General features: G+C 39.4%; 1 protein-coding gene across 13 annotated transcripts in view; it reads left to right on the forward strand.

The window, feature by feature from the left end:
• The first annotated feature begins 627 nt into the window (after positions 1 to 627).
• Positions 628 to 17,098, forward strand: part of r3hdm1 (R3H domain containing 1) — a 44,648-nt gene continuing 28,177 nt past the window's right edge. For 4 of the 13 annotated variants that reach the window (XM_084415628.1, XM_084415629.1, XM_084415635.1 and 1 more), the window contains exons 1-2: positions 14,940 to 15,078; positions 16,338 to 16,545. In XM_084415628.1, coding sequence (XP_084271754.1) covers positions 16,369 to 16,545 — 177 coding nt within the window. In that variant the 5' untranslated portion in view covers positions 14,940 to 15,078; positions 16,338 to 16,368. Of the gene's footprint in view, positions 748 to 10,112; positions 10,224 to 14,897; positions 15,079 to 16,337; positions 16,546 to 17,098 lie in introns of those variants that run through there. The other 9 variants (XM_084415634.1, XM_084415624.1, XM_084415626.1 and 6 more) reach the window with 6 other exon arrangements.

A 17,098-nucleotide genomic window follows, 5' to 3' on the forward strand; every position in this document is an offset into this window, starting at 1 on the left:
ATATTGAAATATTATTCGCCTTTAGATTAAATTAAACAATTATATTGCATTATTAAAGCGTTTATAATAAAGATAATATGAAAAACAAAAAGATTTAAGATTTAAATAAAAATATTAAAATGTATTTGCTTAAATTATAATATTAAAGTGTTCGATGTATATATAATAAACTTGTTTTAGTAATTTCTTTACTTTCCATATTATTTGCATGTTATTTTTTGTTTAAGAAACTACTCTTTTTGTATTTTTAATTCATGTGAAGTTCAATTAAATGTAAGCTCATACGTTTCTTTAAAGCTTAATATTTGTACTTATTAATTAAATAAATACACTGTATGAGAATATTATATCTTAAATTGCTTTTCTATAATAATTTGATTCATTATTTTGGGGTTTTGTTTTGTTTATAATATTTTTTATCAATCTTTGAATCCTTGCAAACCTTTACTACATCTCAAATTAAAGTGGCTATAAACATATTGTATTTTTTTATTTATAATAATAATTTATGATAAAAAATATAGATTTATTTCTCATTCAGTTAAATTCTTGAGCCACTCTGCGCCCTCTTTCGGTATACACCTGTTACTGCATCGAATTTAATTGTATTTTCCCTTCCAGGTGTTTGAATATTGTGTCTTCAATGCCGCTGACAGACCGACAGCTTTGACTTCAGCCTTTAGCAGCCATTAGACTCATTATTTCTCTTCATTCCTTCAAATATTTATTCGTCTATCTATCTTACAGGTAAGCCTCAAGCATATTACCACCCTTAACCCTTTAATATCACGATTTTCGGTGTTATTCCTGTGAATTTGCATGATCTGGAAAAGCTGTATGTGTGTTTAAACTCATTTAGCTTTACCATGTGTGCTAACACACCACAGTGTTTTAGTCTCATTTTAATGATTTCAAAGCAAATATCCGCCTCAGATGACTGACAATGTGTCGTTTTCGCGTCAAAGAGTGTTTTTTAAACAGCCTGTGTGTTTTGCTCCTCGTATAATTATTTGAAGTAAATGTGATAAATGATCTTGTATATCAAGGGCCAAGGAGAGATCAGGCACATGAAGAGTAAATAAACATGCAGGTTTATAAAGCACAGATATGTTCATGCTTTGATATGCTTTATTATTATTATTTCATAATAAAGCAGTGCTGATATGTTTTTGTAGCTTTAGGGTTTAGTTTATGAAGCTCTAGGCTTCATTCATAAGGGCCTTTGCAGGTGATTACACCACCAGGAGGAGATGTGTCAAGACAATAAGTGTTTTTGTTATTAATTTTTTTTTTTTAATTATGAAATGTTATTTTTTACGATTGACTCTTATCTAACCTCTTCATTTGCACTGATTTTAGACTCTGATACAGGTTTTCTATATTCAAACATAGCAAATATTAATCTTTTTTCCTGCACTCCCTCCCTCCCTCCCTCCCCCCCCGCACTTTTCTTGCATATTTTTCCCAAAATTGCTGTAGATATTTTTTTGTAGTGCACTCATCATGCTGGAAAAGGAAATTCGAGCATGTTGCATTGTGGGATACAGTATCCCGAACAGTGTGCTTAGTTGTGTATTTCATATTTTTAGGCAAATATAGTAGATGATCCTGGTATTCAATGCATACAAGAAAATTGCATACTATCCACAGTATACGTACTATATAATGCTATGGTACAATGCTATTTGAAATGGTTTTTATACCTAATTTCAATATTGGCTCTTCAGTTAGAACACTTAAAAAGTAAATGGCCTACTTTGACATATTAGGCGTCAAATCTGGTGAGCTCCCTATCTAGACAGCTTTTATTTGGTGTCATAAGTAGTGAGCTGCTTTCCTATTCTACATTTTTGCACATTAACCCTAGATAGCTGCTTACTTGCTTTTTTTTAATTTCATTTTTCAGTACAAAATTTTGTTGAATAATTGTAAATATGTTTTTGAGAAAATGTGTCTGGTTTTGGCCTGCTTTCTCTCATCCACATTTGATCTGTTTTTACTTAATTATTTTTTGATTTTTTTATGTTTTTAAATATTTGGCTTGAAATCATTGTTAGTTTGGTTAGTCACCAGATGCTTTTTGATCCTTGCAGATTCTGATTAGGGCTGCAGAAAAAACTGGCATTGTGCAATTTTTTTTCATATATATATATACACTCACCTAAAGGATTATTAGGAACACCTGTTCAATTTCTCATTAATGCAATTATCTAATCAACCAATCACATGGCAGTTGCGTCAATGCATTTAGGGGTGTGGTCCTGGTCAAGACAATCTCCTGAACTCCAAACTGAATGTCAGAATGGGAAAGAAAGGTGATTTAAGCAATTTTGAGCGTGGCATGGTTGTTGGTGCCAGACGGGCCGGTCTGAGTATTTCACAATCTTCTCAGTTACTGGGATTTTCACGCACAACCATTTCTAGGGTTTACAAAGAATGGTGTGAAAAGGTAAAAACATCCAGTATGCGGCAGTCCTGTGGGCGAAAATGCCTTGTTGATGCTAGAGGTCAGAGGAGAATGGGCCGACTGATTCAAGCTGATAGAAGAGCAACTTTGACTGAAATAACCACTCGTTACAACCGAGGTATGCAGCAAAGCATTTGTGAAGCCACAACACGCACAACCTTGAGGCGGATGGGCTACAACAGCAGAAGACCCCACCTGGTACCACTCATCTCCACTACAAATAGGAAAAAGAGGCTACAATTTGCACGAGCTCACCAAAATTGGACAGTTGAAGACTGGAAAAATGTTGCCTGGTCTGATGAGTCTCGATTTCTGTTGAGACATTCAGATGGTAGAGTCAGAATTTGGCGTAAACAGAATGAGAACATGGATCCATCATGCCTTGTTACCACTGTGCAGGCTGGTGGTGGTGGTGTAATGGTGTGGGGGATGTTTTCTTGGCACACTTTAGGCCCCTTAGTGCCAATTGGGCATCGTTTAAATGCCACGGCCTACCTGAGCATTGTTTCTGACCATGTCCATCCCTTTATGACCACCATGTACCCATCCTCTGATGGCTACTTCCAGCAGGATAATGCACCATGTCACAAAGCTCGAATCATTTCAAATTGGTTTCTTGAACATGACAATGAGTTCCCTGTACTAAAATGGCCCCCACAGTCACCAGATCTCAACCCAATAGAGCATCTTTGGGATGTGGTGGAACGGGAGCTTCGTGCCCTGGATGTGCATCCCACAAATCTCCATCAACTGCAAGATGCTATCCTATCAATATGGGCCAACATTTCTAAAGAATGCTTTCAGCACCTTGTTGAATCAATGCCACGTAGAATTAAGGCAGTTCTGAAGGCGAAAGGGGGTCAAACACAGTATTAGTATGGTGTTCCTAATAATCCTTTAGGTGAGTGTGTATATATATATATATATATATATATATATGTATATATGTATATATGTATATGTGTGTGTGTGTATATATATATATATATATATATATTAGGGCTGCACGATAATGGTTAAAATTATAATCACGATTATTTTGCTCAAAATTATAATCGCGATAATTAATCACGATTATTCTCATTTGAGAAACTAGAGAAAGAGAAGAGACAGTTAACGGTTTTGCACGAGTATTTGCGCAAAATCCGCGCAGATTTGGTTTACACGAATTTCCCCAGCAAAATCAGTAAACATAATAACATGCCAAATTGGCCAGTGATTTGACAGCGATGTTAATTTCAAACCATCAGCATCAGACTTCATTTAACCAACTACAACTTCCTCAGACAGCAAGTCAATACAAATGGCATGATTTAACGTTAGATGAGCGCTTTGTGATGCGTCTTCACATTAGATCTTCTAAGCGACACATTTCGGTTGAAAATGAGACAACGTACAGATCCAGATCGCTCAGCAAATTCGTACTGCAAAGAAAAATAGTCTACTTGTTGATACACACTGAAAACGGTCAGTGGCTGTCGTTTTCAACTGATTCACATCATGAAAACTGGTAAAAACTTAAACTTCAAAAAATAGAACAGCGAAACTCATTTAGAAACATATTTAGTCACACAACCGGCACAAGTGGCTTGTGAAGAAACAGACTGGCTGTGTAACAATTTCATGCAAACTGAATATCGCTGTGGAGATCTGTGCTTTTTCCGCAGTGTAAAGCGCGCGCGCGCAGGGTTGCCAGATTGCACCGAGTAAGTAAAACACGGGGCATAAAATGTAAGATAAAAGCTCTGTTTGGGTAATTTGGGAGATTTAAGATGTTCAGATCTGGCAACCACAAACATCAGTGCTAGTGGGGACTTGTTTACAATGCAAGATAATGCAAAAGTCTAATAAAAAAGCGTTTTCAGGATAAAAAACGAGCGGGCAAATATCGCGACGATTTTTTAAAATTAATCGAGAGAGGCAGATATCGTTATCGCGATTAAAATACCATAAATCGTGCAGCCCTAATATATATATATATATATATATATTAGGGCTGCACGACATTGTGAAAAAATGACATTGCGATATTTTATTTTTCTGCGATACATATTGCGATATGAAATCTGATCTAATTTTCTCTTACAAACAAAAATGGGGTAAGCACACTTACGTTCTCATTTTAAGAGGTGCTCTGAGTAAATGATTTGTTTGTAACTTTAGGATATGGTTTGAATTGTTAACATTAGTTAATGTATTAGGTTAATAACTAACATGAACTAACCATGAGCAATACTTTTGTTACTGTATTTATTAATCTTTGTTTATCTTAGTTAATATAAATACAGATGTTCATTGTTTGTTCATGTTACTTCACAGTGCATTTGCATTAACTATGTTAAAAAATACAACTTTTGATTTCAATAATGTAGGCTATAGCCTAAATGTTGAAATTAACAATGTTGTAGAAGTGCAGTTTATTAATAGTAAATGTTAACTAATGTAGTTAACTAGAGTATAATAAATAGAACATTATTGTAACGTGTTACCAATTTGTTATACACCGATTCAGACGTCTCGTGAGTTCAGTGTTGGACAGATCAGTTGTTTAAACCATTCATTAAAGTGAATCGGTTCAAAGGAGTCATTAGTTCGCGAATCGGACGTGCAGCCTACGGCACGCGTTACGCAATTAGGACTTAAAAACACATGCAAATGATAAACTTTCACTCTGTGATGGTTAAACTGCAATTAATCCGCGAATCACAAGGGCCGGGGAGAAGCTGGCCCGTACGGATAGTGAATCACGGATCAACTACGATAGCCTACCTATTCTTGACATCGCACATCCTGCGATGTGACTATCGTGGATTCGTACATCGCGATATCGATGCTTAAACGATACATCGTGCAGCCCTAATATGTATACACAGTATAGTGCGACATGAAAACAGTTTCACCAGATGCCTTGAATAGCTCTATTTGGAAAGAATGAATTGATGATTCGGGTGATTTTGTAGGGGAGTGAATCTGCATAGAAAATTAAATTACAACAAATTACAATCATCAGATGAATACAATAGAGCAAAGGGTACAAATGAAAAAACAGTGCTTTAGGTTTTTCAGGTAAGTCTAACAGTATTTAGGTACAGAAATTGAATAATCAAATCAAATCAGTCTCGACTGTATACATTTTATTGAATTAATCATTGTTAAAGCTACAAAAGTGATTTTCTCTTTGCATTTTGTTATTTGATTAACATTAATGACACGGACATCAGCAGGTTTATTAGGCTGCTGTCACTTTAAGACCGAATGCACGGATCCAATATAATGATACGCATACGTTTTCTTTCTCAATTGTGTATGTTTTAGTTAGCCAAACTGCGAGGATACACACCGAGACTGGTATTTTAACTTCGCATGTATGTGTCCGTTCACGCTCAACTAGAGGTGGAAGAGAACGGAATCACGTAATGTTACAAAATGAGTTCTCTTTCTTGCGCTCAATTTGGCTTAAAATCACTTAAATGTTTAAACTGACAGAAGCTAAAACCAATGCAAATAATATTTCACTCTATGATGGTTAAACTTCGAAAATGATGTGCGTTTCGAACTGTGTTGCCTGGTCCGTACATACCACAGATCAATGATCGTCTTGACATCGCACATCCTGTGATGTGACATATAGCGGATGCGCACATCGCAATATCAATGCTAAAACAATTTATCGTGCAGCCCTAATTCAGATCAATTACTGTGACAACTCAAGGTCACGTAATATCACAGATATTATAATCTGCAGCATTTTGCATTTCAAATCCAGATCTTTGACCATATTCCAGCAGCCAAACAATATAACCTGTATCTGGTACATGAACTTAATTTTTCTTGTAAAGCGCTGACATGATGCATAGTCTTGCGCTGGGGTTCTTTTTGACCTTGCGATTGTTCAGCTGTTATTTTATTTATATATATTTTTAAACACTCATGCGGTGTATTGTTAGGCGTCCTGGTTTCCTGTGCCGCCGGCCTGTTTCTGTCACGCCGAATATTAATGTTCGTGCGCGAGAGGCGCTGCGGTAAGGAATGATCCACGAGCTCCTGTTCGTACAAGCTCATCTGCATCACCACAGGAGAATTCTCACCTGCGCGCCCCTCGCCCCCCTTTCACCTGAGCATCACTTCATTCTGCAGCACCGCATTCATTATAGACAATGAGATGACTTTTATTTAATTACTTTTTATCTAGTAGCTGCTTGGTGGACTGCCATTTGGGTTAAGAAATTAAACTAGTGCTGTGAAATGCAGTTGAACTGGTGTCCAAAGGAAATCAATTTGTTAAATTTTCCTGTCATTGTGAACATTACCTGTTCACCATATGTGCCCTGTTCACCCATTAAGTCCTGTCATTAAGCCGGCCATTTGTGTTGAGGAGTATCCAGTGTATCCTTACTTTTTACATACAGTGATATGTAGTTGAATTGGTGTCCAAAAGACTCCATAATTTTTGGCTAAATATTAGTAATAGTTTTGAATGCTACCTTTTCACCATGTGTGCCCTGTTCACCCAAAAAGTAGTGTGAATGTAGAGCCAGACTTTAATGAGAGTATGGTCATATACAATTAAATTGTGTCCAAAAGAGTTAAAAAATACATAGATGAGATAATAAATAGAATTTTATCTGTTATACCTGTGCATCTTGTTCACTCAAAAAGTACTTTGAATCTTTCTGCCAATTTTTTTTATTTTTTATATGCTGTTATATACAGTTGAATTGTTCCAGAATAGGCCATACCCACCAGGTTTTTAGCAAATGCCAGTTATTGTTTTGAATGTTACCTTTTCACCCTGTGCGCCCTGTTCACCCAATAAGTAGTGTGAATGTAGAGCCAGACTTTGTTAATGAGAGTACAGTGATATAAAGTTGAATTGGTGCCCAAAAGAGGCTATAACCACCTTGTTAATGAGGGCAGAGTGTTTTATATAGTTCAATTGATACCCGAAATAGGCTAAAATCAACTTGATACGTTTTTTGGCGAAATATTAGTTTTTACCCGTTCACCCTCTGCACCCTGTTCACCCAATAAGTACTGTGACTCTAGAGCAGGACCACTTAATGTTTTTCAGGTAAGATTTCTTATCGCCTTGAGAGGGTCTTGCATCCAGATTTCCAAAAAAAACTCTCGCCGACTCATTTTTCTCTGAAGCATCCCAGTCTCAGAGCTGTCCAGAGGTGTCAACTAGACCAGAGAAATGACCGTTGTGACTGGTCACCTTTAAATGTCAACACGTTTTCTCATTCTGTTCTTACATGGCTGGAAAAGCCAGCGGACAGCAGACCTTCTCTCTTCCCTACGTATTAATGAGAATAATGGCTAGTTTGGTGAATTATGGCGCTGTGGTATTTTGGGGCGCTACAGAGTTATTGACCTGTTCTATCTTTCGGTAATCAGTGTGGAGCTGGACATTTCTCCCTAATGAGATAATATCCGATACAAATTACTACTGTGCTGCTACCTCTCGCTGTCTCCGCTGCTTCAGTAATCCATATCTTTTTCATTTATTCTTGTTGTTTTGCATAGGTAATGTTTTGGGGGTTTTTTTTGGTCAAGATAGCCCAGAAGAACGCTAACTGCCCCTGCCCCCAACATGCTTATTAGAAGGTGTCTGCAAATCCCGACCCTTATCCTGAGGCTATTCCCACCGTTCTTGCAGACACCATCAGGGGGAAAGCAGAATAAACGTGGCTGTCACATTTCCTCCGCAGGCTAACGGCATCTTGGGCTACAATTAGCCAGCAGTGCCAGTCCTCCCCCCTCTGGTCTTTTGTTATGCAAATGAGAGGCATGTAATGCGGCGTTTAGCTGGAATTTTTGCAGATTTTCTCTTTCACTGAAAGGAGACGCTTGGTGAATGGGGAGTTTTACTTTAACTTGACTGGCTTTGTGCAACTGTCAGTTCGACTTTTATTCCTTTTTTTTACACGCGAAAACGGCGGTACTTGTTGTCACAGTCAGTCACCATCATGTCAAGATTATGATTGTTTGTTAATTTGTAGTGTTGTCTGGATATATTGTTTTGTCTGGAAGCATGTTTGGTTTGAATTGTCTTAGTAGACTGCATCAAGCCTAGTGAGCTACCTACCTTGATGACATTCTGGGCATCGAACATGTTGGCCTTCCTTTCTAGACGGAGTTTTTAATCATTAAACAAGAAAGCCGACTACCTTGGCGGATTTTTTGCCAGCATACTTTGTCAACTCCTTACCTAGACAGCATTTTTAGACCTCAAACCTAGTGAGCTGCCTAGCTAGATAACATTTCTGGCATTAACCCCAGTGAGCTTCCCATCTACACAGATAGGCCTACTTTGTGAACTGCCTAAGTAGACTGAAATTTGGGCATAAATCCTAGTTACATTTTGGGGGGTAAAACCTCCTGACCTCCCCATCTAGACAGCATCTTTGAGTGTCAAACCTTGTAAATTGCCTACCTAGACAGTGTTTATGGGCATTTTACCTAGTTATCTCCTTATCTAGACAGCATTTTTGGTGATCAAACCTAGTGAACTCCCAATCCAGACAGCATTTTTGGCCATCAAAGCTAGTGAGCCCCCTACATAAATGGCATTTATGAGCATTTTACCTAGTTATCTCCCTATCTAGACAACATTTTTGGGGATCAAACCTAGTTATCTCCCAATCTAGACAACATTTTTGGGGATCAAACCTAGTGAGCTCCCAATCTAGACAGCATTTTTGGCCATCAAAGCTACTGAGCCCCCTACATAAACGACATTTATGGGCATTTTACCTAGTTAGCTTCCTATCTAGACAGCATTTTTGTACATCAAACCTAGCGTGCTCCCTGTCTAGATAGCAATTTTGGTATCATACCCAATTAGCTGCCTACAGAATGAAATTTGGGCGTCAAACCTAAGATAGCATGTTTGGGCATAGACAGCATTTTGTTCGTTTTGTCTGGAGATTTTTAAGTCTGAAAGCTTGTTTGTTTGACTGTAGTTAACCTTTCGTTCATATTCAAAGCCTTTTTTTTTTACCTGCCCTTTGTTTTTGGGGCGACTTTCCAACAGTAATACGTAACTCGTTTTCCGTGACCCACTTTTCTCAATGACCTCACGTCCCTGCGTCAGTCAGCAATGGAAAGGGCGCTTGCTTGTTAAACAGGGGCGTCTACCTAACCACCCTCTACCTCTACCTAACCATCAGGTATTATTTTTTCCCGCAAAAATGTGCACGGAAATGTGGAGATTTGAGGCACAAGGGGACATCACTTTAAGTAGGGCGTGTGTGCGACTGCGGCACTGAGTTCGATGGGTAGCTTACATGCACCCTTTGCAACCGAATAAGGTGGATTTGCAGTGCTGGCGTGCTCCTACCCTGACAGACTGTCCCACAGTGGCACTTCGCCACAGTTGGTCGTGTGTGTGTGTGTGTGTCTTCGCCGTCTGCCTCTCTCTCCGGTCCACAGGGGCCATCTGATTGGCTCTCGAGGGTGGAGCCCTGCTTAGCGCTGACATACTGCACCCAGCCCTCAGGGCGTTCTGATTGGCCAGGGGAGGGGTGACATCACAAAGGCCAGCTGTTGATTTGGCGGAGAGTGTGTGTGTGTGAGAGAGAGAGAGGAGAATCAGGAAGGATTGCGGCAGCGATGGCTTTGGGCAGGTACGCGAACGCTCCACGCTCAGACGGAGGAGAGCAGAGCTGCACTGAGCGCGCTCCGTTTGATGCCACTCGGTCTGCTATGGAAACTAATGATGTGAGCCGAGCAGCGGATCATGAACGACAGGCAGGTGTGTGTGTGAAGTCTTGAACGTGTTGATTTGCATGCTGGTGTTTTTTTTTGTTTTTTTGCTCATTTTAATTGAGGTGAACATAAAAATAAATGCGTAAAGTTACGTGAAATTTCCTACGTTTATTTTTTACAATGAAACGCTTTAAATGGAAAACATTGTAACATTTGAGCTTGGTCTTCAAATAAATGTTTGCAAAAGTGATAAAATAATCTGAATTAGTTTTTAGTGCTAATTCCATATTAATTCTAAACCTTGGTTAAATTCATTGTGACTAAATTTGCATGTCAGCAAATTGCAGTCTCTGTTCGTGTGTGTGTGTGCGCGCGCGCACTTTGTAATGACATTCTTGTAATTGCTCTATTTTATAATTTAAAAAAGAGCCCGAGGCGGCTATCAGCGGAAAGCTGGGTGTTTGTGTCGGTGTAAATTACAGCCGAAGGCAGCCCGGCTAATATCGTTAATGTGGCGAATCGTGTAAATGAACTGATGAGGAGAGGAGAGGAGAGGAGAGGAGAAGAATAGCTCGACTGTGACAGCGGCCACACACTGAGAACACGGATTGTGACGGGAGGAGGAAAAAAGAGGGAAAACCATTAGCAACGCTTTTATCCAGAAATATGGGCCATTTGCATATTAGTCTAAAACAGGGGTGAAGTGAAATATGTGTAGCCTGGAGCCCGGCACGGTGGTGCGCTTCTTTTGTCAGGAGGGTAAGTGCTCGTTGCTTCCTGAAATATGGTGATTAATAATTGATAACGGGAAATTTCGGATGGGCTTTATTGTCTCGGACAACAAGGTTAAAGCGAGATGATGTTGCATGCATTTTTGTGAAAAGTTGTGGTTGTGTTTGTCTATTTATTTTACTTTGCATGTGTTAGTCTGTTTTTTTGTCTTTTGTTTTTTTGTGGTTTATGAGACAAATTGGAAAAATGAGTATTTGTTTGTGGGCTGGTGTTTTAGTTTCGTCTGAATAAAGTCTGTGTGTCCGTCCCAGATTTAGTGACGTTATGACGGTCTCAAAACCCAGTAAACTACCTTGGAAGCATTTTTGGGCATCGTACTTAGTGAGCTTCCTACTTGGATGCCAACAAAGCTTATTAACTGTTTGCCTAGATGGCATTTGTGCATCACAATTAGTGCAGTTGCTTCTTAGACAGCATTTTTGGGCATAAAACCTTGTGAACTGCCTACTTTGACTGCATTTTTGGGCATCAAAAGCTTATTAACTGTTTGCCTAGACAGCATTTGTGGCCATCATACTGTGAGCATCATTTTTTTTTGTCTGCTAAATACATAAATGTAAATATAAACCCTTATTATACGCCTACCCAGACAGCATGTCTGGCCATCAAATCTAGTGAGCTGGTTTCCTAGATGCATTATACCAATTGAGCCACCGACCAAGACGGCATTTTCAGGCATCAAAAGCTTATTAACTGTTTGCCTAGACAGCAATTGCGTGCATCATACTTAGTGCACTTCCTTCCTAGACAGCGTTTTTTGTCATTATTCCTTGTGAGCTGGCTTTCTAGATGCATTTAGAGCCTTATACCTTTTGTGCTGCCTAAGTAGCGGTTTTGAGCATCATTTTCATCTGCTAATGCATAAATGTGAATGTAAAACCTTATTATACACCTACACAGATCGCATTTTTGGCCATCAAATCTAGTGAGCTGGATGCATTTTAGGTAGTTATACCTATTGAGTCGCCTACCTAGACTGCATTTGCAAGCATCAAAAGCTTTTATGCCTAGACAGCAATTGTGGGCATCATACTTAGTGCGCTACCTTCCTAAACAGCAGTTTTGGGCATTGTATCAAGTGAGCTTCCTTCCTACACAGCATGTTCATCAAACCAAGTTAGCGAGCTGTCTACCTAGATGGCCTTACTTACCTAGACAACATTGTTGTGCACTACCTTTCTAGACAGCCATTTTGGGAATTGTACCCCTACTAAATGGCGATTCGGGGCATGAGATCTAGTTAGCCGCCTTTCTAGAAATCTTACCTTCGACAACAGTACCAAAGAGAGCTGCCTAACGCGACAACATTTTTGAGCATTTTATATTGAAAATTATCTAGACAACAGTAGTTTAGTATTTTACCTTTTGAGACCTTGACTGTTTTTTGTGGGGGCTTTGTACCTAGTGAGCTGCCTAGCTAGAAAGCATTTATAGGCATTCTTATATATCGTATCCAGTACACTACCTATCTAGACAACATTTATAGTCATCATACTTAGCATACTTTTTTTAGGCAACATACGTTATTCTTGAGCATCAATCGACTGGAAACACACCAATTATACCCAAAAATGCTGTCTAGGTAGTCAGCTGTGTAGTTTTTGAGAGACAGCCGGTGTGTTTGTGTGTTTCTGCTGTGGTTGATTTTTCTCTCTTTTTTTTTTTTTTTTTTTTAATCCTCCAGTGTCAAACTCGGACATCTGTACTGTCAAGTTTGTGAAAATATGCAGCCGCCGAGATCCGCGGGGAGTCTTTTCTCTCTAGTGATGCTCGGAAGAACTTATTGAATATGGAGCGAAAACAGTTGTGCGTGCAGGAGGGGAGGGTAGTTGCGGTGGAGGGCGTATTTTGAAATGCAGATTCGGATTTTTCACTTCACCTCGACATAAACGCTGTGTTCAGAGGAAAAGATACGGCAGCGCTGAGATTAGCCTGCAGCGAGAGAGATGCTTGTATATTTATGAACAGCGCTCGTGTAATTCCTGCCAACAGTAGGTGTTTCAATCCATGTGTGGGAGGAAAAGCGCCTCTCATAAGTCATAATTGTCCTTGAAAGCGTCAGTTGGTGCGCAATTGTGCCGCCCTTTGTCCCTGCGCCCCAGATTGGTCTGTTCTGAGCCCAGAGAAGATCAAGAGACACATTATCCACTCCTACTTCCTGCGGTGATGTGGGATCATGCCAGTGACCTGTGCACAAACACTCACGAAAAAGTCATGGCATGGTCTCGGATAATTCTGAGGGACCGTCTGGCTGTTGTCTTGAGTGTGGTCAAACCCACCTGTTCTTGTCATTGCCGCCACCTGCGCCACTGTCAAATCGCGCGTGATGCTAATCGCTTGAATTTTGATCAGTGTGTGTTTCGTGGTATGATGGTTTGGTAAGAAGGACTCTACCTTGGTCAGATTGTACAGTGTATTTGGACCCAGTTGGCGTACTTTGCGGGATGACTGAGGCAGGTCAGGCCCGTTTGACCTCGAGATATATGGTGGGTCACAACTTGGCACAGGTTTCTAGATTGGCGGTGGCAGGATAGGCGAGGGCGGGGGCGGAGGCTGGGTGTTTTTGGGTCATTAATGCCCAGGCGAACACTGGCACTTATGCTCAGTTCATTCAGACTCAAGCTTGAATGAATGAATCCTACTGTTGGGAAGGCGTTACTTTAACGTCATAGGATTATTATGAAACAACTTATCAATATTCATTATTTTCTTGACTTGTCAGAACACCAAATAATTTGAATGAACTAAACATTCATTAGTAGGATTGGTATTTGGTCATCTGTATTGAGTTGGCACCAGGGTTGGTGTCGAAATAAAGCTGAAATAAAGAAAAAAATATTAGAGATCATTCACCCAGAATGCATTTTTGGGTGAACTATCCCTTTAAGTTTTGTGAACGGAACCTATAGAAAGGTTACGTAACACTGTGACCTATTAAATATTCATATATTTCTTGACTTATCGACTGTGATGTTACTTTTTTATGATAATCATTCTTAATGTTTTTTTTTTTCTTGTGTTAGTGTTGCTTGGATACTACCGATGCTAATCGGTCATCATAGTAGTGATAAAACGAGTTGGTACTACTAAAGATTTGTCATAGTAGGATTTGCGATTACTCCAGTCAAATTAAGTTGGTATTACTAATTGTTTGTCATAGTAGGATTCGTAATTTCACCACGTGTGTTGAGTTTGTAGTACTGATAATTTCGGCAGTCATATTGTTCGTAATAGTAGGATTTTTAATTTCGCAACTCTTGAGTTGATGCCAATGGTAATTGTTTGTGACACTAGGATTTGTAATACATTTGGTTTGTTTTTAAATACTTATTCGCCTTGACAAGTACTGCACCAAATGTCACTTGCCTTTTCTTATTATAAGTCTCTTTCTTTTTGACTAGTAAGATAGAAATTTCTCAGTTCGAAGATGAATAGGGCTTATCTCAAGTTAATTGATCTCAATCTGTTAATTAAAGTGATTGCACTACATAGGAAGGTTAAAGACGAAACATCACAAGACCTATGCGTGAGCTATATTGACTTTGAGTGAAAAAAAACTACTATTTTTATATTCCAATCAACACACTATACTTTTAAATACTTTTATCGGCTTAGTATTCCTTATAGCTGGTTGAAATGCTTAAAATGCATATAAGGTTCAGCGTTAAATGTGACTTCCTCTCAGTGTATTTTAATGTCCCTGCTTCTCTGCGGCACAGACTGTTCTCCATATTCATGTCACCACCCTGACACTTTTTTAAAAGCGCTGCAGTGCTTCTGCTCCCGAAAGACCTTTTAGACTTTCCATCAAACAACCCGCACACAAGTTCAGTTCTCCCTCACCGATGCTACTGTATCCATGCGTCCCTGACCTCTTGACCTCGCTGTATTCGACCCCCCCTGACCTCTGTCCTTGTGTGTGTGACAGGTGTCCGAGGGTGATGCGGAGCGTGAGCCGTGGCTTGGCGACCCGACCCAAGCGCTGGTGACGGGGGTCATGGGACTGCTGCTGCCCCCTGTCCGTCTCTCAGTCCGCCCCTCTGCCTCCGGAGGCCCCAGGGTCCTACGCTCCCTAAGGTTCCTGCCCAGTCCTGAAAACAGCACAGCCGGTAAACATCAACATTCGCACTGATGTCGTTTGTGCGAAAATGTTTACGTTTAAATAAAATACCAAAATGTTTTTAGTTCATGATAATTTGTTAAAATATTACATTTGACGCAAATGGTGGATAGAAGTACCCAGTTCTCTTTCACGTACCTAGATTTCAATAGTTATGTAACTCGCGGAACTCATAGTTACAGACTACGTAAATGCATCTTTTTTTCGACAAAAACGTCGATGAATTCCTTGGAATTTACTGCGTCATTTTAATTTGCGTCAAATTAGTTATGGCGGCTAACTAGCGAAATTTGACGATTCTCAATATTGATATCCAAAAACTGTAAAGGCATTAACGTTTGCGCAAATATTTACAATCTAAACAACTATAATTAAAACGTAGACTTCAAAGAATTAACATACAGTACTTTTTTCTTGCGTTTCTTTTTCGACCAGCCTGCACTGCTTGTTTTTTTAACGCAAGCTTTTCTAACAAATTAGATATATGAATCGTTCAAAGTAAAAGGTTTGGAACGTGAATGTTAATTAGTTTACGTGATTTGCTCAATTCCAGTTGTAACGTCAGCAGCTAATTAATATTCATGAGATAATCTTTTGCCATATGTGGTGAAATTACGAGTCCTACTATGGTAAAGTTTTTATGAATGCCTCATGCATATATTAATTTGTTTGTGACTGCGTGTTCCATAAAGCATGACATTAACAAAACTTATGATTAATAATTTTTATGAACTAATCCTTTTAGTTAAGTACCGAATTGAGTCCTACGGCAACTATACAGAAAAATTTGGTATGCCATTGAGCATGCTTTAAGTTTGCAACCTCAATTTTATTCACATCAAATTAACTATAGGTGCAAATTTATCTATGAAAAAATGCACTTATGATTTTTAATTATGTATATTGACATTAGCCTGCAGGCTTAACTGATTGGCTGAAAGGCATATGATTATAATTCGGGCTAGTCAGCTGGCTAATTAACGTATACTACTATGGGAAATGAATATTAATTAGGATACATGACGCATGCACATTTAAGGAAGGTTACGAAGCAGCTTCAGACATCATTAATATTCATGATGTGAGCCTTTGGCATTACAGAATTCGTAATTTCACCCAACCTGTGTCACACTTTTACAAATTTAACATCAGTTCGGTAGCAAAGAACCAGTAATTTTAACATCACAAGTTGAAATCAACATAATTACGCTGTCAACTAAATCACCAGTTTGTCTGTTTATCTCACAGGTGGTGATTTTCGGCCTTGCGTCTGAAGATAATGTCTGAATCTTCTCTGGACACCAGAAGTTGTGACGTTATGAAGGTTCTGGAGAGTGACGGGCCGCACATGGCCGAATCGCCCGCGATCCTCAACGACCCCCAACACACGCCCCAGAACAATGGCACACACGCCCAGGAGTGTGAGACAGACCAAAGTTCCTCACATCAAACTCAGGTAAACTTGTGCATTATGGGTAACATAATCCAAAGCCAACAGAAAATGAGATTGTAGCCTCTTGCTAATGACTTATTATGGGATGTTAATGACCACTGAGCGGTATGCTGTTGCTGTGGTTTCCATTGTCTCTGCTTAAAGACAGAGATAAGACAACAAGATGAGTAGAATCAGCCAATCGAATCCAAGCTGGTGTGTGATTGGCCAATGCCAGTAAAGAGAGGAAGGACAGTTAATCTGCACCTGAAATCCTGCTGGTTTATCTGCAAACCCTCAGGGTGTGTGAGTGCGCGTGTGTGTGTGTGTGTGACTTTGCCACCATCTGCTCTTGGTGCAATGAGAAAGGGCAGCGGCCAGGTGCATTGAAACACATGCTGATCTCAGCTCTATTCCTCTCTCATTGTTCATTTCTCTCTCCTTTCCCACACAATTAGCTGCTTCACTGGTGCACACACTCCTTTATATTACCTGCAATAACATGCATAACTCAACTTTTTGACCTTCTGGATTTGCCATAAATTTCCAGGACTGGGCGATACATTGAATTATTTTA

Source organism: Rutilus rutilus, assembly GCF_951802725.1.
Source record: "Rutilus rutilus genome assembly, chromosome: 8".
Classification (NCBI taxonomy): domain Eukaryota; kingdom Metazoa; phylum Chordata; class Actinopteri; order Cypriniformes; family Leuciscidae; genus Rutilus; species Rutilus rutilus.